This window comes from Theropithecus gelada, chromosome 3 (genome assembly GCF_003255815.1).
Source record: "Theropithecus gelada isolate Dixy chromosome 3, Tgel_1.0, whole genome shotgun sequence".
In the NCBI taxonomy this organism is placed as follows: domain Eukaryota; kingdom Metazoa; phylum Chordata; class Mammalia; order Primates; family Cercopithecidae; genus Theropithecus; species Theropithecus gelada.
The window spans coordinates 181,480,541-181,501,935 of record NC_037670.1 but is presented as its reverse complement, the minus strand read 5'-3'; the positions used below and the strand labels follow the sequence as shown (position 1 = coordinate 181,501,935).

Here is a 21,395-nt window from a genome sequence, read left to right as displayed (position 1 = left end):
GTCTCAAAAAAAAAAATAAATAAATAAAAAGAACTAAAAATCTGGCTGGACGTGGTGGGCTCACACCTGTAATTCCAACACTGTGGGAGGCTGAGGCAGGTGGATCACCTAAGACCAGGAGTTTGAGACCAGCCTGGCGGATATGGTAAAATCCCATCTGTATTACAAATACAAAAATGGTGGTAGGCACTTGTAATCCCAGTTACTCAGGAGGCTGAGGCAGGAGAATCACTAGAACCTGAGAGTTGGAGGCTGCAGTGAGCCGAGATCATGCCACTGCACTTCAGCCTGGGTGACAGAGCAAGTCCATTTCAAAAAAAAAAAAGAATTCAAATTCTCAGAGTAAAAGAAAAAATCTGATATAAAATCCAAATAGTGAAAACCCTGTAATCCTAAATTTGAACTGGAAATATTAACACAAATCCTTTATATTATATATCCTAATATGAATTTTCTCTTTAAAAAATACCCTCTCCCTCCGTCCACAGAGGCAGCCTTGGGCATCTCCAGGCAGGACCCGGAGCAGCCGAGGCCCTGAGGCCAGCACAAACTGCAGGCACCGAGGAGTCAGTCTATCGCCCCAAGACGCGGCCATCCGAGCTTCCAAAGGCAATGGCCCCAACCGTGGAACACCACAAGTGCAATCCCCGCTTGTGGGCTCACGATGGAACTAGACAAAGCCGCTGGTCACCTCGGGGTCCTCGGAGGAGCCAGGGAGCCAGCCGGTCGCTCTAGACGCTGGGACTCGAGAAAAACAAGAATGTGCGGGGCCTTTTGAAGCAGAAACTGTACTTCTGGGACCCAAGCAGTGGATAAGGAAAATCCATCTTTACCGAAGAATTTCAGCCAAGAAGCTTGGAGGAAAGGCAGGTCAGATATTGACAGATGAAGTCATGCATAGCCCAGGACTGACTTCAAAACAGGATGGGAGCCAGGCGCAGTGACTCACGCCTGTCATCCCAGCACTTTGGGAGGCCGAGGCAGGTGGATCACTTGAGGTCAGGAGTGTGAGACCAGCCTGGCCAGTATGGTGAAACTCCTGTCTCTACTAAAGATACAAAAATTAGCTGGGCGTGGTGGCGGGCACTTGTAATCCCAGCTACTCCGGAGGCTGAGGCAGGAGAATCCCTTGAACCCGTGAGGCAGAGGTTGCAGTGAGTCAGATCACACCAGTGCACTCCAGCCTGGGAAACAGAGCAAGACTCTGTCTCAAAACAAAAACAAAAAAACATGATGGGGAGGGGGTGCAGATACACAAGAGGGGCAGGCGCTGTGCACCTCTGGGTGGGGGAGAGGGGTTCATTCCTACAGTTACCTGTTCCAAACACACAATTTGGACATTAAGATTTTTCATAATAAAAGGTAAAAGCATACAAAGACTTAATACACATGACAACTAAATGCAGTGTGTAGTCTTGACTGAAGTCAAATTTTAAAAAATCACAGGCCAGGGAGACTGATTTGTATAACAATAAAACTCCAGTCTCCTGCAAAAAAACAAAAACAAAAAAATGACGGGCCAGGCACAGTGGCTCACACCTGCAATCTCAATACTTTGGGAGGCTGAGGCAGGCAGATTGCTTGAGCCCAGGAGTTTGAGACCAGCCTGGACAATATGGTGAAATCCTGTCTCTATAGAAAATGTAAAAATTAGCCAGGCATGGTGGCACATCTGTAGCCGCAGCGACTTGGGAGGCTGAGGTGGGAGGATTGCTTGAGCCCAGGAGGTCAGGGTACTGTGTGCTATGATTGAACCACCGCACTCCAGCCTGGGTGCCAAAGCGAGACTCTCCCTCAAAAAAGAAAAGAATACAACTAAATAGTTTCTGAAAATGGACTGAGAAGTAGCCGGCGTGGGGGAATTACCAATTTTCTGAGGTGTGATAATGGTGCCACGGCTCTCCCGCCTAAGTGACAGAGTGAGACTCCATCTCAAAAAAACAAACAAAAACAAAAGCAAATGTGTTTACCTCAGGTGTGGTTATTCACGTCATGGTCCCACTTTCCCAGGCCTCTGAACAAAAGAGCAGAGAGCTCTCCCTGGTGATGGCGCCATGTCCTGGTTCCGATCCTGTCTCCAGCTGTGCAACCCACATGAGGGAAGGCACATGGGACCCCCAGGTTAGGGTTACGGTGTGAATGTTTCCGAATGTTTAAATGTATTTACTTACGGAAAGTGGGTTCTGCAGCCCTTCGTGCCTGACAAAGGTGAATGGTGTACAGGGTGGCCCTGGGGCTGGCAGTGGGGTGGCCAGGAGGTCCCATTGTGGTCCTGACACCCCCAGGACTCCCCACCTCAGTCCCACAACTGCAGTCCCTGCCGCACCGTCCACAGCCCCCTGCCTCCCACCCACCACCACCTCACTGCCTTCCCCACCCCCCGCAGGGCCCCCGAGTGCTTGGGACATCACAAAGGTGACGATGACAGGTGCCGCACTACCCCTTACCATCATCTCAGCAGCTGCTGAGCACACCCAGGGCCCGGGCTCCCTCCCCAGCCCCTCAGCAGATGCTGGCATAGGCAGCTGCGGGCTGTGTCTGCACAGTGGCACTCCACTCCTGAACACGCCCTAGGGGGATGGGGCCGCTGGGCACAGGGGTCGGGTAGACCCCAGAACCCCTCCTCACCTTAGAAGCAGATACCTACCTGCTGACCAGGCACCTGCCAGGCTCCATGGACACTAGCTCCCTCCTCCTCCTGGGGTCAGGGTCTCTCCCTCTCAGTGACGGGAGGACCCGCCTGTGACACGAGTTGACCTGGCAGCCAGACCGTGTGAAGACGGGGCTCTGGCAGCTTTGCCAAGAGCCTGTCTTGTGTGTGGCCTGGCTTGTCTGGAAGGCGCTCCAGGCTCTGTCGTGTCCCTGCTGAGAAAGCCTGGCCAGCTCCTGGGACGCCCTGAGGTCAAGCGAGCAGGGTTGAGGGCACAACAGTCACCTCTAAACCTGTCGAACCACCTGCCTCCCTCGCCACAATCTCAGCAGCAGATTCTGGGATCTGAGCAGTTGAGAAGGACTAATCTTGTTTTTAAAACACACCCCCCAACCCCCATGCAAGGCGATTTACTGCACTGCCTTCCTCAGTCCCCAGGAAGGCCGGACGCCAGGACGTCAGCACTGAGCGCATGTCTGGCCCTGTTTTGGTTGCCAGCAGAGCCAGGACGAGTGGACGAGGTTTTCCTCTCGGGGCCTCACTGTTTCCTGCGAAGGCTGCAGGAGTTTACACCTCGAGTGTGCGTTCCGCCTCGTAAGGGCCGGTTTCCACCTCATCTGTGCGCTGGGGTGTTAGTTTTTTTTTTTTTTGAGACAGAGTCTCGCTCTGTCCCCCAGGCTAGAGTGCAGTGGTGCGATCTCGGCTCACTGCAACCTCCACCTCCCAGGTTCAAGCAATTCTCCTGCTTCAGCCTCCCGAGCAGCTGGGATTATAGGCATGCGCCACCATGCCCGGCTAATTTTCTGGATTTTTAGTAGAGATGGGGTTTCACCATGTTGGCCAGGCTAGTCTTGAACTCCTGACCTCAAGTGATCCACCCACCTCGGCCTCCCAAAGTGCTGGGATTACAGGCATGAGCCACCGCGCCCTGCCGGGGGTGTTAGCTTTAAAGTCACGTTTTCACCTTACAGTGAAGAATTTCAGAAGCAACACTTCTGCCCGCAAAACACCACTTTGTCCTTCATAATTGTAATGTTGAAGAATTGCTTTCATTTTTAATCAGTCTTAACAGTGCAACTTACTGGCGCCTACAAAGGACGGCAGGCAAGCTGTGTTCAATATGCTTATGTTTTATTTACGTAGGTGGCACTTAAAATACATGATGTGTTTAGGGTTGCATTGTCCACAAAAAGCATCAAATACCACTCCACTCTCCACCAAATACATGATGTGTTTAGGGTTGCATTGTCCACAGAAAGCATCAAATACCACTCCACTCCCCACCAAAACCAACTCCACTCCCCACCAAAACCAAATAAACAAAGCCAACTCTTTGGCAACAGTTGTGTTAAATAACATCACAGATCACACTTGTTTCTGGCTCCCAAGCCTGGGTCACTGCTACATGGATTGCGCCAGAAACTTCCCGGCTTCAACACTGCTAGATTAAAATTGCTGGCATTTTAAAATCACATCACAGCTTTTCACAATGCCCTCAAGTCCAAGAGGACAAAGGAAAAAGGAACATGAACAGCAGATCCTCATGTGAAAGGGAAGGAAAGTCACTGAGAGGGAGCGTGCAGGGAAGAAGTCAAGGCAGCCCTGGAATTCTACTCCGTGCTCAATAAAAACAAAAAGTGAGGAAGCAATACATCATGCAAATGAAATAATGACCGGAAGTGGGTGCCTCTAGTTAGAAGTGACTTTCATAAGGAGTCAATGTTCGCGAACTGAAACATTAGTTCAACCTCCTTGTGCCGTCTCTGGGTGTTTTGCGCGTGTGTAAATACCGGCCCGTTTTCCCCAGCACGGCCCTAACCCATGGACACTAGGGGAGGGTGCCGCTGAGCAAAAAATTTTGCTAACAATAATTAGCAAAAATCCGAGAAAAAAAAAAAATATGGAATCTAGCAAAACCTACACCATATTTGAAGTTGAATTTGGACTACCTGCAGAGGATGCAAATTAAAAGAGTAAACAGAAGGAATGATTTTACATCTGATGGGATTCACGACAGCCTTCTATTGGTGTGGCGGGATTGCTCTGAGGAAAAGGTGCAGGAGTCAGTGTGTCACTTGCGATATTCTCTAAGTTACACTCCACTGAATTACTTTAATTCCAAACACTACGCCGCCACAGGGAAGAGCCTCATTTCATGAATGTTACTCAGTTAGCTGTCTGCGCCCTACTGTACTCCTAAAGCTAGAAATATTGCAGCAGCACGCGGAGTGGTTGAGTAGCCGAAAAGAATGAAGAGGATCCGGAAGCACTAGAGGAAAATGCTAGCAGATTGAGCGCTGGAGAGAAGCAGAGAGTCGCGGCCGCATCCCAAAAGTCTATCCCCGCCACCCGTGCCGTCAGCCCCGTCTCCTGACCCTGCTCTGACTGATCCGTGATCGCATTAATCCTGCCGAGCGAGTGTGGCCTCGAGACAGTCCTGCCCCAACGCCGCTACCTAGCGCGTGTGCACGACCGCGCGCCGAGCACGGGGGAGCGCCAGCGTCCGGGGGTGCACCGCGCGCCTCGAGTCCGGTCTAGTGATTGCCTTTGGTCGACTTCTTCTTCTTGGACTCCTCTCTCTGCTTCTGCTTCTTCCTCTTGCCACCTTCTTTGAATCCTAAGGAAACACGGCTTGTAAAACACTGTGCGGAACAGCACTGCTTCCCCAGCAAGAGCCAAACATGTTTTCTCAATATTTCCCCATGTTAAGAACAAAAAGCAACAAAATGAAGTCGTCTATCTGGGCCACACCTGCACCTCAAAACGGGAGCTGACTTTCCAAGGTGCACGTTGAGAACCGCTCACACTACCCAGAGAGCTTCGCCACCCTGCAGAGAAGTGAGGGCTCCCACCTATCCAAGCGCCGCCCAGCAGCAGAGCTAGAGGCCCACCCTGCGCCTCAGCCCCGGAACCCCGCCCTGGGCTCTCCCTCAGAGCGCACACTGGGCCTGCGCAAAGCTGCGCCCCGCTGTGGGGAGGGTGTCCGCGGTCTCCTCTGCTTCCCCAGCCGGCCGCAGTGCAGCCTGTCTGCAGGCAAAGCCTTGGCGTGGACTGGCCTCACGTTTGCGGGCTCTGTGCCATCCGGCGTGGGAAAGTCCCATTTCTTATTGGAGGAAAGTAACCTTTCATTTTCCTTTTGCTAAAGCCAACGGCTTACACTGACTGATCCAGCTGAAGCGCAGGGAGAAAGACGCCCACCCTCTGAACATCTGATCCAACGTGCCAGAAATAAACACCTCTGGATTCATTTCTGCAGAAATTGTCTTGGACTCAGTGTGTGCCAACATGCAGGAGTTGGCCACAATTGTCAACATGACGGGGCACAGGGAACATGGCCGGCAGCAGGCAGGGCGGGCCTGGGTCCCACACGCACGGGCCCTCGACCTGCCAGGAGAACACTCCAAAGACCCACGCAACTTCACATCGTGGCATCGTGCCTCACTGGGAGGAGCCTGCTCACAGCCCTCTCCGGGGCCTCAGGCCCTGCCCACACTCAGGACTTGCCCCAGAGAATCACAATCATGGTGGGCCGAGGGCGGGCTCCAACTACATGCATTCCACGCCCAGCTGACGGCCGCCATGCTGACCAGCATGTCACAGGTGCAAGTCCACTGAGTGTGGCTCACGCGTGTCCTGGACCACAGTGGGGCAAACACACGTGGACTTTCAAATGTGCCGTGGCTGTCACCACTGAGCACTGCCCGGACCCCGACAGCTCTCCACGGGAGGGGACAAGCCTACAGATCCAGTCCACACCCACAGCCACACACCACACCACACTCGCCTGTGGCCTGTGCACAGTGGAGGCTGCCACCTTCGCAGCTTTCCACTAGAGCCGAGCGCGTCCTAACCGCCCTACGAGGGAGCAGCGCAAGATGCGCGTTCTGCGAACTGCCAAGCGTTCCATGCTGAGTTTTTAGGAAATGTGCCCTTAAGTTACGGAAAGAAGAAAGAACAGAGGGGCATGTGCGCCGTTGCCGGCTGCCAGGCCGCTGAGGACCTGCTTCCAAAGCAGGGAGGCGGCTCTGCAGAAAACGCAGAGGAAAGGAAAGGAAGCGGGAGGAAGCCAGGAGATCCCCCTCCCGAGGAGCACGCGGGGAACCCCCTGACTGGAGCGCGGCCTGGCCAGAGCCAGCTCTCGGAGGCCGTGTCCCCCAGAGGATCCTCGTGCCCCAGGACCCGAGGGACCCCGTGGGATGGGGGCGTGGTGGGGGGGTCAGCCCGGCCTGCGGTGGTTCCTGAGCTTCGGGAAAGCAAACTTTACCAAGACCCCAGAACAAAGGGAGTAACAGGAGCTTCTTTAAAGCAACTGCTGCCGCCGGTCCTTTACGAGTTAGGGCCGGAAAGCCTGAGGTGACCACACTGCAGTCACCCTCACCGCCCTGGGGCTGCCGGGGAGGGTGGGGGAGGCGCGGGTCCGCCACAAAGAAACCCCTTTCGGGTATTCTTCAAGCCTCCAATATTGCTGGGCGCGGTGGCTCACGCCTGTAATCCCAACACTTTGGGAGGCTGAAGCAGGGGATCACCTGAGGTCAGGAGTTCGAGACCAGCCTGTCCAACATGGAGAAACCACATCTCCACTAAAAATACAAAAATGAGCCAGATGTGGTGGTGGGCGCCTGTAGTCCCAGCCACTCGGGAGGTGAGGCAGGAAAATCACCAGAACCCTCGAGGCAGAAGTTGCAGTGAGCCGAGATCATGCCACTGCACTCCAGCCTGGGTGACAGAGCGAGACAGTCTCAAAAAAAAAAAGTCCAAAATTGAAGTGAGAAAAACAGAGCAAGCCCTCCTGTCACCTGAACCTCCTGCGAATCACAGACATGGCCTTGGGCACCGGTTCGCGGGCTCCAGACCTTCGTGGGACCGCCAGCCTCCGGCACAGACCACAGAGGCACACTCTCCCATCAGCGACTACTTAAAAATTCGTCCTGATAGAAAAGGACTTCTGGAAACTGTTGAAAACCCTTAAGTATAAATACACAAATTAGTTTCATTAAAAAGACAAACTTCGAGCCCTTGAAAGCTGAGGGCAGGGTTAGATTGCAATCTTTACTGGGAGCTCCGTTCTACAGCATTCCGGGACAGGCTGCTTTCCTCAGTCAAAAAAGTAAAGGACCTGTTTTACTCTTTCTTTCATGTTTAGTCATTTTACTTTTCCTTTTTTAACAGTTACATGTTCTTGATATTCCTACAGTATGTGTGGAATTCATAAACACAAAATCTCACTCATCCTTTCCAAAGCCTGAGTTAGGATCGGGTGGGTTCCCGGCGGTGCCTCTGTCCTCTGAACTAAGGCAGGGCGAGTGCTGGGGTTAAGGACTCCACACAGCAGCAAATGTCATCCAGGGAACCCCACACCACGCAGCCAGGACAGGCGCTCCCCGCCGACCCGCCGCTCTGCTGACCAGGATAGGAGCACCCCCAGTACCCTGTACTCCCCAACATTCCTGCTTCCACTGACTGCACCCCGTTGTCAATCACACCAGATGCAAGGAGGGGAAATTCTTGCAGAAGCAGTACGTTCCGTATTCTGAGGGGTGCATCTCAAGTGAGAGCTCATTTCCAGCCTAAAAAAAATCATGCCCTAGAACCGCCCAGGCCTGGGGGCTGCACACGTGGCTGTGACTCCATGAGTGGAAGCTCGCTCACTCTTGGGAGCTCCAATAAGACCTACTCGATTCAGGGACCGGTCAGACGGCTGGAGGCCAAAGCAGGGGCCATCAATACTGCTGGGTGGCCGGTCTCCTCGCTGCGTACTCCTTTTTCAGGAACCTTGCCCAGGACATGCCAATCCCACAAAAAGACAGTGGGATCTTCCAGGCACCCAGAGGCCTGGCCGAGAGCCATGGGTTTTCCGTGACAAGGGGCTTCGGGGAAAGAGAGACCTTCAGTGACACAAAAATGCAGCAAACCAGTATCCTGACTCAGGAGGCTGTGTTATCGCTACAGAGTCCCCTGGTCAGCACACCCAGCAGGCTGGAGCTAAGGGGTCTGCACCCGTGTGACTTTGTCATGCCCACACTAGCACATGCCCTTGTCTGCAGGCATGTACAGTTGTTCCGATTTGGTCGTGCTGGTGCTCTGATCCGGATACAATGAGTGAGCCTGCAGGGGCGGAGCCTTTGCTCAGCCTCTTTCTTGTCACCCACCAGCGCCCTGGAGTCGGTGAGTGAGTCGCAAATGGCCTCTGCAGAGACCAAAACCACCCTGCTTTGCAATTTCTTTTTTTTTTTTTTTTTTTTTTTTTTTTTTTTTTTTTTTGAGACGGAGTCTTGCTCTGCCGCCCAGGCTGGAGTACAGTGGCCGGATCTCAGCTCACTGCAAGCTCCGCCTCCAGAGTTCACGCCATTCTCCTGCCTCAGCCTCCCGAGTAGCTGGGACTACAGGCGCCTGCCACCTCGCCCGGCTAGTTTTTTTTTTGTATTTTTTAGTAGAGACGGGGTTTCACCGTGTTAGCCAGGATGGTCTCGATCTCCTGACCTCGTGATCCGCCCATCTCGGCCTCCCAAAGTGCTGGGATTACAGGCTTGAGCCACCGCGCCCGGCCGTGCTTTGCAATTTCACTCTAGTTCTGTCTCCAACTCTGCAGCAGCTTCCTGAATCATCCATTGAGTCAGCTCTGTCATCTCTCAATAAGAACTTAAGTAAAAGTCTCTGACATGTGTTCATTATATATTTGTATGAAAATCACATCTTTAAATCTTTGATGGTTACTTTGGTATCTTCAAGATCTCATGAAGCGATTAAAAAGGAAACAAATGAGAGGAGAAGCTCTGGGACGGAAGCTCCCCAAAGAGGATCCGGGCAGAAACAAAAGCCATCGCTGGCCTCTTTGCTGTAAGGGTTTGTGTTGGGATTCAGCAGTCAGCCAGCTTTCCCCCTCAGAAACGGTGCATGGCAGGGAAGCCGAGGAGACAAACTGGCAAAGCCGTGAGGCGCGGGGAGAACGGCGCCTGCCTCCCACATCAGTTCCGCCCACAGCCACAGTCGCTGGGAGGAGGAGACCAGCCCAGTTCTGAAATACGGGTGTGGCCTCAGGCCTGTGCTGGGTGCTGTTCCAGGAGTCTCACCTCACTTTAAACATGGCTCCTCCAGGCGGCTCGCACCTGTGCACCACATTCTTGGGGCCTGGGAAATCACAAGGCTCCTCACAGGCCAGGCTTCCGGTGGCCTCCTCACCCCAGTGGTTCAGGGACACTACAGCTATGACCCTGCTCTATCCTGCACCTTGCAAAGACCCATCGACAAACAGTGCGCCCTCCCCACCGCCCTCAGACCCTTCAGTACCAGGAGTGCACAACAGATCCTGGGGAGCCTTCCCACATGCCCGCTCAGTGCAGGGATCCTGGGGAGCCTCCCCCACACCCACTCAATGAAGGGAACCCTGGGGAGCATTCCCCAAGCCCACTCAGTGCAGGGATCCTGGGGAGCCTCCCCGACACCCACTCAATGAAGGGAACCCTGGGGAACCTCCCCCCCGCCCGCTCAGTGCAGGGATCCTGGGGAGCCTCCCCCACACCCACTCAGTACAAGGATCCTGGGGAGCCTTCCCACATGCCCGCTCAGTGCAAGGATCCTGGGGAGCCTCCCCCACACACACTCAGTACAAGGATCCTGGGGAGCCTCCCCTCACGCCCACTCAGTGCAGGGATCCTGGGGAGCCTCCCCGACACCCACTCAATGAAGGGGACCCTGGGGAGCCTCCCCCACACCCACTCAGTGCAGGGATCCTGGGGAACCTTCCCCGCGCCCACTCAGTGCAGGGATCCTGGGGAGCCTCCCCCACACCCACTCAGTGCATGGGGAGTTCTTTCTGGGCGCACACAGCCTGCAACTGCCTCTGTTTGTCACTCAGTGACACAGCACACTCACATGGCAAAGTCGAGCACAGCAGGGTGGGCGGCCGGCCAGCTGGAGGGGCTGCTGGGCCCACCCACAGGCATCGCGTCCTGAGGCTCTCATGGCTGGGGGTGCACCTTCCGTCCTCCTCGGAAGCGTAACCAGCAACTGTGCTTCATCCAAGGAGGACTGGAAGGGGCTAATTTTTCAATAGAAAGTTCCATGAAGGGAAAGGGAGAGACCTCCCCGCTTCTTCTCCTGTCCTGCTTAGACAGTGCTGTTCCGCCCACGTCCACAGAAGTAACCTCAGGACATCCGCTCAGGTCCCCCAAACCCAGAGATCAGCCATCCCTCTCTTCCTGCACGACAGGAGCGGCTGGGTCCCCTCACTGCGTGCAGTGATAAGAACCAGAGGGGGCACAAATGCTTCCAACCGATGCACGGTTCACACTAAACAGACCCTGGGCTGTAGTACGCAGTCAGGGCCAAGCCCACATGCACAGCACGTCCTCAGGGTGACCCAGAACTTCTCCGGGGCACTCACTTCAGAGACTCTCCGGCTCCCTAAGAGGTGGGCGGCGGGCAGGGCGGCCAAGAACCCCACGGCGGGTGAGCGGGCAGACTACGCTTCACAAGGAGGTCTGACTTGAGGGGGTCTTTTGTTCTGCACCCAGCGCAGAAGAAGGCACGAGAAGGTGAAGCTGATGGAGGGGCAGGAGCAGATGCAGACCCCCCCACACGAGACCACCTGCCCTAAGCCACAGGCCTCAAGCTCTACGCTGAAAGCTACGGAAAGGCACGTCTACGGTAAAAGCAGCACCTCGCACTGCCGTGGCAGCTCTGTCATCCTTTGGGGAGCAACACACTGTGTAAAGGACACGGGGACCCCGTTTTAACGGTGGGGGGCCCGGAGCCACCGTGGCGTGGGGGCTGCGGGCAGGAGGGGAACAGAGCGAAGCCACCTCCTCCTGCCCCGCCCTCCCCCGCCCGCTCAGGTCAGAACACAGCAGCACAGGCGCGGTTTGTGTCCTCGCTGTCCTCTGGCACCCACGGAAGTCTCCCTCTGGGCCTGCTCCTCGGCTGCCTCCCTTTGCACACCTGCTGCGGACGCGAGGGGGTCCCAGGGCCCGGGTGCCCGCGGTCGGTCCTGCTCGCCCTCCTCCTCATAGAGAGAGTGAGGCGCATGTCTGAGCAGTGAGGCAGGCCGGGGCGGCTTCGGCGGGCGGAAGGTGGCAGGCTGGGCTGGCAGGGCGTTCTGGCCTCTCCGCATGCATTCCTCAGCGAGGGCATCCTCGTCGGCCACACCTGCAAGCACAGTGGGAGAGAGACGGCCGTGAGTGAGCGGCAGCCGGCCCCCTCCAGAGCAAGGGTCTCCCTGACAGACGCGTCATCTCTGGGGAGGAGAAAGAGGTTATCACCTTTCTTCAGTGGCACCGCTGGGGCCAGAACTTAATGCTCCAAGAGTGGGAAAAGAGTCATCTGAAAATCACCCCTCTCTCTCCTGAAGAAGCGGCTCCCCGCCCCACCAGCTTTGGCACAACCAACACGCCCCTTCCAAGAGCGAGAGTGCCCCCCTGAAATCACAGCCCAGGGCTGACAAATTCACTGTCAGAATCAGCCAGCTGGGCCACCCTGGGGAAGAAAGGCTCTGGGTCCAGCTGGCGATTTCATCCTCCGAGTCCACACACAGAAGACACCCCCTCTCCGCCTCGTGCTGGAATAAATCTGTGGCCGCGGCAGCGGTGCCTACGGGAGCCACAGCTCCGCCCAAGGCAGGGCCACGCCAGTGCAGCTCCAGCTCTGGCCCCGCACAACACACACACACCCCCAAGACAGGCCGGCTCCTCAATGCTCTGAAAAGTTGTGCTTTTATTAATCTTTTGAAACACAGAAAAAGTCATTGGAAGGCTGTGCATTAAAAAAAAGAAATATAGGCCAGGCGCGGTGGCTCACGCCTGTAATCCCGGCACTTTGGGAGCCTGAGGCAGGCAGATCATGAGGTCAGGAGTTCAAGACCATCCTGGCTAACACGGTGAAACCCCGTCTCTACTAAAAATACAAAAAATTAGCCGGCCGAGGTGGCAGCACCTGTAGTCCCAGCTACTCGGGAGGCTGAGGCAGGAGAATGGTGAGAACCTGGGAGGCGGAGCTTGCAGTGAGCCGAGATCGCACCACTGCACTCCAGCCTGGGGGACACAGTGAGACTCCATCTCAAAAAAAAAAAAAAAAAAGAAATACAGAAAAAATGTTTTGAACACTGATGGATACGAGGAATAAAAATAAGAAAACAATATTCGCAGAATGATCTCCACTGTGATTCTCTGAAGGTGTGAGTGACAGTCGCTGTGTGGATGTGAGGGAGGCAGCGGCAGCTCCAGGAGCAAAGCGTGTGAGGCCATAGCTGGTGGGTTCCTCGTCCCTCTGCAAACTCTAAAATGTGTCTAAAACGTGTCACACCCAGCACTTCGGGCCCCGAGCCCTGCGCAGATGTAAAGCAAGGCAGACCCCTCCCGTGGCACAGCACGGAGTTTAAGCCAGAGGCGGCCCGTCCCCCTCACTTCCCCACCAGCACTAAGGAGCACTCAGCCACTGAAACGCGCCTGAAACGCAACGGACTGAGATCGACGGACATTCAGGAGCTTCTCCAATTAAACTGGCCTATAGGCCACTTCCACGCTGAGTGCCAGGCCCGGGGCCCGCCCCAGGAGCTCAAATGTGATCACCCACAACGGAGACAACTGGCTCTGAGGTCAGGAAGGAACCTGCTCTCAGGCTGTCCCCTCAGGCCAGGCTCTGGTCCTTGGAGACCACGATGGTGATGCTCGCCTAAGGAAGACCCTCACACAAGTGCAGAATTCATCTCCAAGGAATACCAAGACCTGGGCAACTCGCAACCTGGGGCCTGCGTGTCCCCAGAGGGGAGGGCAAGCCTCACAAAACCCTAAAGCTGCAGCACGGCGCCCACAGGGCTCGGTCGTTTCTGGAACTCAGCAAACCCAAGAGGAGGCGCAGGCCTCAGATGTCACCTTCTACCCCCATCCTATTTCCCCACACTGTGAACACAGAATGTGATTTTGGGGACCATTTAACCATGCACCGTAAATGCAGGCTGTGAGGCTTCACCTATGACACCCATTGTCAACACCGGCCTGCACGTCCTTCACCTATGACACCCATTGTCAACACCGGCCTGCACGTCCTTCACCTATGACACCCATTGTCAACACCGGCCCGCACATCCTGCCAGGGGACCCCAGGGCCCCTGCTGAGATGGCTACACCAGGAGAACACACGCATGTCTCGGCATCACGCGGAACTGCTGAGCTGAGAGGGGTCACCTAGCCCGGGGCCAGTTCTCCCCTTGGGAACTCCGTGTGCTCACGGGCAGAATGAACAGGTGGCAGGGCTGCTGTCTGCGATTCTATGATGTGAGTGAAGGAAAACAGCCCCCAGCACACAGGCCGTGCACGCGGGCGTCATGCACACACAGCACTTCCTGAGCGTGCCAGCGGCAGGAAGAAACATGCAGGGTCCCCTGACCAGGCCCCAGTTGCAGGCTGGGAGCGAGGAGGGCTCTGGGACAGGGACACCCAGGACGCAGCTTCTCAGCAAACCAAGGCTGTTTCCCAGCTGCCTGGACCCTGGCAGGAGAGCGGGACACATGGAGACAGTGCTGCGAACTTGCTGTTGTGTGGCAACATGGCTTCCAGATCTGACACGGATGCTCAAAGGGGCAGGCTGCCCCGGTGACACCTGTGGACCCTGGACCGTCCCAGCCCCTTGGACACCAAGGAGAGACTCAGCACAGCTGCTCCCAGGGTACCACGTCCCACCTTGGAGGGAGAGAGGAGAGACGAGGGGACCCACACACACAGCAGCAAAGGGCCAACCAGAACCTGCCGGTGCCAAGCCCGTTCCCGCCTCCAGGAGGATTACACCCAATACTCCGCCATGACTTTGAAGATGATACTTTGCCAACTAATGTAGAACATTTGAGAAAAAAATTTAAAGTTTCTGGTGTGTGACACACTGAACTGGACCCTAAATATCCATAGCTGTGAAGTCTTCCCCGGCACAGTGATGCAGCAAGAGCTCTGTGACTGCCACCAGAAGAGCCACCCACTGCCTGGCCCAGCCACACACCCCAGTGCCCGGGAGCTTCAGAGCCAAGCGGGAGCCGCTCACCCGCCCCACTCCGTGGGGAGGGAAAAGGGGGGCAGGGTAACCCCACACATCCTGGCTCATCCTGGCTCTGGGACGCCCAGTCTCGCTGCCGCTTGAAATTACGCACTTCCAGCTCAGCTGCAGTTGGGAACCCCCGCCTCCCACTGTCCCCCGCACCCCTGGTCCGCAGGTGAAAACACGCCCCTGGGCGGGTGTCCAAGGACCCGTTTTCAGAGCGCTGTGGGTCAGCCGGGGCTGCCATCGCATCACCTGGGGGCCAGGCTTCCGGTCCAGCCTCAACCAGGGCTTCCCGCCCTCAAGGTCCGGCCTCCTCCTTCGGAGCTGCTCTGGGAGAGGTTCTGCTTTTACCGTCTGTTTAGAAAAAGGCCCCGCTGAGACTTAAGACTGATACTTTGAAAATGAATATTGAAGACACCTGCAGCATCCAAAGCTCCCTGCATCATCTCCTCAGAGGCTGAGGCCACTGGACAGGCACGGACGGTACACTCCTTCTAACCCTGGGCCGCTGAGCTGGCCAGCTGCGGGCTCAGAGCAGCCCTGGAGAGACTGGGGGAAAAAGGTGCAGGCTCCACAGCCACATCCACAGGGCAGCCTGGCTCCTGCGGATACGCCTGCATCCCTATCCTCTCCTGCACGGCTCAGCCGCTGCGCCCCCGGCCAGGTCCTGGCAACACCCAGAAGCCTCCCTCCCCCCACTCACTTTGGAGGAGGGCTGGGGCTGGCACACGTGGCAGGTAGACAGCAGCTGCTCAGGTCTGGTCTCTCGGCAAACCCTTCTGGCCCCAGCGGTCAGACACAGTTCTGTGTCCTCAGGTCAAGCACACAAGGGACTCCCCAAGGGTCTGTGTCCCCAGGCCAAGCACACAAGGGACTCCCCAAGGGTCTGTGTCCCCAGGCCAAGCACACAAGGGACTCCCCAAGGTTCCCATGAAACCTCATGGTTAGTGAGGTGCCAGGAAAAGTGACTTGAGGAAAGAAGACGAAGGTGGAGATGAGGACCTCCTTATCACCTGGGGAGTCACACAGCGCGCCGCTGCTCCAAACCCCCACACTGAGCCTCCCGTGGGCACGGTGCACGGCTGGCATGGACAGGGAGCGGCCGCCTCCCGGCTGGGACGCAGATGTGCCAGCAGGGGTCATCAGCTCTCTGACAAAAGGGACACACAGTTGGTCTGAACAGGAGGACTACCCGACTCGGCCTCGATGGTTCTATCTGTTCACGGCCAAGGCTCTGGGCGTCCTCCTGCTGCAGCTGCCCCAGCTACACGCCGGCACTGCTGGAGGCTCTGTTCCCCACCTCACTGGCAGGCGAAGCCATTGCCTCCAAGGTTCTCACCTACACTGTGGATGGAGCTTTCCCACCCCACTGCCTCCTACAGCTTTCCAGCAAGGAAAAATAAAAAAGAGAAAGTGGCTGGAGAGCAGTCGCAGCAGGCAGGACGGACAGACCGGCTGCAGGAGAACCGGAACAGGCACCGCCCCACGGCCCTTGCCTTGGACTCGGCCTCCCAGTCCCTCCCAGGCCCAGCATTATCCCATCTCCCTCCTGACCACAATGGGATCAGCCCCGAGGTTCAGGTTTCATTGGCGCAGGATGCAGCCTGGTGCAGTCTGTCAAGGTCCCAGGAGACTGCATGGTGAGCTCCATGCCATGACAGGCTCTCCAGAGATGCCCCAGGGCCTCACAGGCAGTGGCTCTCCGTGTTCAGGGCTGTCAGGGCCACCGCGTGAACCCTGGGAACCCCCGACAGTAAGGCAGGTGTTCTTAGCAACCCTGCTCCCTGGCCCATCCGCCTCCCACTCACAACAAGGAAGGACCACGAGGAGGAAGGAGCTGGGGCTGCTGATGCTGAGAAACATGCCTCACAAGATGTGGGAATGCACAGACCCGCACTCCTGCCAGCATCCCAAGACGGGACAAGCCAGCCTCATGCACAGCCTGGAAGCAGGCGCCACGCGGAGGGCCGAGGAACACACAACTCAGCACACTTCCCACAGCAACACCCTCTCCCACGGCAAAGCGCCCCCAGGACATGCTCTCGAACATCCTGCTAGAGCTCATGCAGCTATCGCACAACACGTCCTTGTGTGATTCAGGATTTCCCCGCCACACCACCCTCTTATCTCTACCATCGCTGCGTCCCACGTGCGAGAGGACCTGGAAGGCTGGCCTGTCGGTGACCCAAGGACCCTGCTTCCGGCGCTCCACATGCCTGCAGTTCTGAGGATTCCACCAGTCCTCTCGTGTGGCGAAGGGCCCAGACCACATCAATGTGTTCACACAAGTAACTGTTACACCAATCCTTTTAAAAACACTGCACAGGCTGGCGCAGTGGCTCACACCTGTCATCCCAGCACTTTGGGAGGCTGAGGCAGGAGGATCACCTAAGCCCAGGAGTTTGAGATCAGCTTAGCTTCGAGATCAGCTTGGGCAACACAGAAAGACCCCATCTCAGCCCGGCGCGGTGGCTCCCGCCTATAATCCCAGCACTTTGAGAGCCCGAGGCGGGCGGATCACTTGAGGTCAGAAGTTTGAGACCAGTCTGGGCAACATGACCCCATCTCTACTAAAAATGTAAAAATTAGCTGGGTGTGGTGGCATGTGCCTGTAGTCCCAGCTACTCAGGAGGCTGAGGCATGAGAATCGCTTGAGCCTGGGAGGCAGAGGTTGCAGTGAGCCGAGATTGCACCACTGCACTCCAGGCTGGGCAACAGAGCGAGACTCCTTATCAAAAAAAGACAGACCCCATCTCTATCAAAAAAAAAAAAATACAAAAATTAGCCCAGTGTGCTGTTGCACACCTACAGTCCCAGCCACTCTGGAGGCTGAGGTGGGAGAATTACTTGAGCCCAGGGGATTCAAGGCTGCAATGAGCTGTGATTACACCACTGCACTCCAGCCTAAGTGACAGATTAAGACTTTGTCTCAAAAAAAGAAAACGAAAAAACAAAACTGCACAGTAGGGCTGGAAGTGTCAGCTCACACCTGTCGTCCCAGCACTTTGGGAGGCTAAAGTGGAGGCTAAAGATCCCTTGGGCCCAAGAGTTTGAGACCAGCCTGGGCAACATAGTGAGACCCCATCTCTACAAAAAAGAAAAAATTAGCCAGGTGTAGTGGTGTACGCCTGTAGTCTCAGCTACTCGGGGGGCTGAGCTGGGAGGATTGCTTGAGCCTAGGAGTTCGAGGCTGCAGTGAGCTGTGATCGCACCACTGCACTCCTGCCTGGGTAACAGAAATCCTGCCTTAAAAAAAAACCCTGCACAATAGGCTGAAAGGTGTTCCTTCCCACCCTCAAGAAACAGCCAGTGCCCCTCGCTCGACACTGAGGCTCCTGGGTCAGGGTGGACAGGAAGGCACTGTAGTCTCTGGAGCAGCCTCTGGTTCCGCTGGGAGTCCACACAGGGTGGGCCGCACTTCCCCCTAAAGCCCCGGGGCAAATGTAACCGCTCTCCTTGGTTGCTAATTTGGGAAACAAGGTATTGTGAAAGGACAATGAATCTCGGGACCCCAAAATCACTCAGCTAAAGGGAGAAAGCAAGCTGGGAACTGTGTTGGGCACACCTGCCTCCCATTTTATTCCTAAAGAAGGTGGCTACAGCTGGGCCCAGGGGTGCACGCCTGCAGTCCCAGCTACTCAGGAGGCTGAGCTGGGAGGATCGCTTGACGTGAACTCAGGAGGCGGAGGTTGCTGCGAGCTGAGACTGCACCACTGGACTCCAGCCTGGGCAACAGGAGTGAGACAACGTCTCAAAAAAAACAAAGGCCACACACCTCCCTCACAATTTGTGCACAAGGAGATTCCCTGTGGGGCTCAAGATCTTCCCCCTAGAGCAGTTGTGTGGGATTTCACCCTGGCAATGTGAGTGGACAGCTCACCTTCACAGGTGCAGACAAAGGACAGATCTCAGTCATCCCTCTGCTCCCCAAGACAAACGCGTATCTGACTGCTTCCTCTGCCCTGTTGTTTCACGGAGCCAGACTAAGGCACACGTGGCCCTTCCTCTACCCCCTCTCACACGTGGATTATGTATTCAGTGAAAGGCTGATCAGAGACTCAACAGAAAGCAACGATTTGTCTTATCCACCTATGACCCGGAAGCCCCCAACCCCACTTCCAGCTGTCCCACCTTTCCGGAACGTACATCTTGTGTGTAGGGATGCCTCATGTCTCCCCGAGGTGCATAAAACCAAGCTGTGCCCCGACCACCTCGGGCACCTGTCGTCAGGGCCTCCTGAGGCTGTATCACGGGCACGTCCTCAACCTCGGCAAAATAAACTTCCTGCGCTGACTGACACCATCTCAGATACTCCTGGTTCACAGTACGAAGGCAGACCAGAAGGCTGATGGAGAAAGTAGGGGTCCGTGGAGTTTCTCCGTGGCCCAAGGTGATGACTGCTCCCGATTCTAACAACGTTCCAGTTTACCCTGCCCTGGAAAAGTGCAGGTGTCAAACAGTGGCTTCCTTTAAATAAGAAACCACAGGCTCCATATTCCTTGTTTTAAATCAGGGCCACCCATGCACCGCAGGCCCATGGGATGGAAGAAACAGTGACCCCCCCAAGACACACTGCTACTTCTCCTGCCACGCCCCGCCCACAACCCTCCCCTGGGACCCAGCTCCCTCAGCCTATGGAGGTGGAGGCGGTGTGAGCAGTCTGGCCAGCCCGGGAGGTGCTTGTCTCTGAATAGAGATGGATGCCCTGAGTAGCGTGACAGCGCCAAGCTCAAAGCACACATGGCCCTGCGGCAACCACAGGTCACCCCTTCACCCCACGCCTGCCCCGTGCTGTGGCCAGCATGCCTCCTAACTCAAAGCACACATGGCCCTGTGGCCACCACAGGCAACCCCTTCACCCCATGCCCGCCCCACGGCCAGCAGGAGAGCATGGCAGGTGGTGGGGGACTCGCTGCAGGCCAAGCCACTCAGCAGTGGGACTGTGCTGCACCCGCCACTGCATGGGCAGCATGTGTCCCTTGGAAGCATGGGTGTCCATGGAAGCATGGGTGCCCGTGGAAGGGGTGCAGCTCAGAGAAGAGGTGCCTTCCCTGTGCTTCCACTGTCCCCTCATCTTTAAAACGAGGACAAGGCCAGAGTGGACCCCGCCTGGGATCCCTGCACTCTGGGAGGCCAAGCAGGGAGGATCACGTGGGCCCACGAGTTCGAGACCAGCCTGGGCAACATAGGGAGACGCCATCTCTATAAGAAAATACAACGAGGATGAAACCCAGTTATCAAGGCTGAGTGCGGCAGAACCGCTCTCAACACAACAGCAGCCTGAAGAACGGAAGCCACAGAGAGTGGACAGGCTCCGTCCGTCACAGCGGCCGAGGGAAAGGAGCCCTCAAGGCTTCTGCTAAGATGAGCAGCCTGTGGGCTCCGGGCTCCAACCATTCTGAGAGGGTCCACATCCAGGAAGAGCCGGCCTCTGGAACAGAGAAGGCAGGCGGGGCGCCGGCCTGCTGCTGGGGAACTGGAAAGGTCTGGGAGGGGTGCATGGAGACAGCGGCAGGAGGGCCACTGCTGCAGAGGTCAGGGCATACTCAGTCCCCTTCCCACCTCTGTTTCTAATAGGCAGGAATTTCTTTATTGCGTGATGCTTCACGTCACAGCTCTCTCCCCTTAGTTCCACTCACCTTGACACATTTTTATACCTGATTTACTTCCCCTGTTATAGGCTGAACCGTGTCCCCAAAAACTCACACACAGACGTCGTGACTTCAAATCTACATTCGCTTTTAAAAACTGCTACATCCACCATATGAACAGGTCTCTGTGCTCTTTCCATTCCTTAAGAAATATAAATTAGGTTGGTTGAGCACAGCGGCTCACGTCTGTAATCCCAGCACTTTGGGAGGCCGAGGCGGGCAGATCACCGGAGGTCAGGAGTTCAAGACCAGTCTGACTAACATGGAGAAACCCAGTCTCTACTAAAAATACAAAATTAGCCAGGCGTGGTGGTGCACGCCTGTAATCCCAGCTACTCGGGAGGTTGAGGCAGGAGAATCACGTGAACCCAGGAGGCAGAGGTAGCGGTGAGCCAAGATGGCACCGTTGCGCTCCAGGCCGGGCAACAGAGTGAAACTCCTTCTCAAAAAAAGAAAGAAATATAAGTTATATAAATCATGTATGCGACTGAAGAGCTCTGACTGCCAGCAATCCTTTGATACAGGAGGAGCAGCCCAGGTCACAGTAAGCCCTGCAGGAGGTGAGGGGCTCGGGGTGGGCCAGAGCAATCAGAGGCGAGGAGGCCCGTGGCTGCCGGCACCATCAAAACCCGGGGCTTCTGCACAGGGCGGGGCCACAGCGGGTAAGTCCCTCTCAGGAGTGGTTTTACCTCACCTCCCCCTTTAAGACAGACAGAGGTCATCAAACCTTTTCGGCTTCCTAGAAATCCAGAGTCAAGGGTCACAGCCACACACAGAAACAAGCCAAGGGCTGGCCAGGGTCGGGGCTCCAGTACCACCTACCTTCCACGCCTTTGTGACCTAACGTTGGTGCCTAGGGCCCCTCTGCAGGGTTCACAGTGACCAACTCACTTCCAGAAAGATCCTTCCATGACCCACTCATGTCTCGCCCACCCCAGTTCCCGCCCTGCCTCAGGACCTGTGTGCCTCATCCACACCCTCGACTTCCACCCGGGCTTCATCCCAGACGCACAGCCAACACGCCAGGCGGATGCAACAGCCCCGGCGGTGAGCCTGCTGAGGAGACACCGACC

At 56.1% G+C, this 21,395-nt stretch overlaps 1 protein-coding gene across 7 annotated transcripts in view; it reads right to left on the bottom strand.

Annotated features, from left to right (window-relative positions):
• Positions 1 to 3,784: 3,784 nt before the first annotated feature.
• The window catches only part of DNAJB6 (DnaJ heat shock protein family (Hsp40) member B6), an 84,956-nt gene continuing 67,345 nt past the window's right edge, over positions 3,785 to 21,395 (bottom strand). For 6 of the 7 annotated variants that reach the window (XM_025381251.1, XM_025381252.1, XM_025381257.1 and 3 more), the window contains 2 exons: positions 11,588 to 11,794; positions 3,785 to 5,267 (listed from right to left, as the gene is read on the bottom strand). In XM_025381251.1, the coding sequence (XP_025237036.1) occupies positions 5,185 to 5,267; positions 11,588 to 11,794 (290 nt within the window). In that variant the 3' untranslated portion in view covers positions 3,785 to 5,184. Of the gene's footprint in view, positions 5,268 to 11,077; positions 11,795 to 21,395 lie in introns of those variants that run through there. The other variant, XM_025381250.1, reaches the window with a different exon arrangement.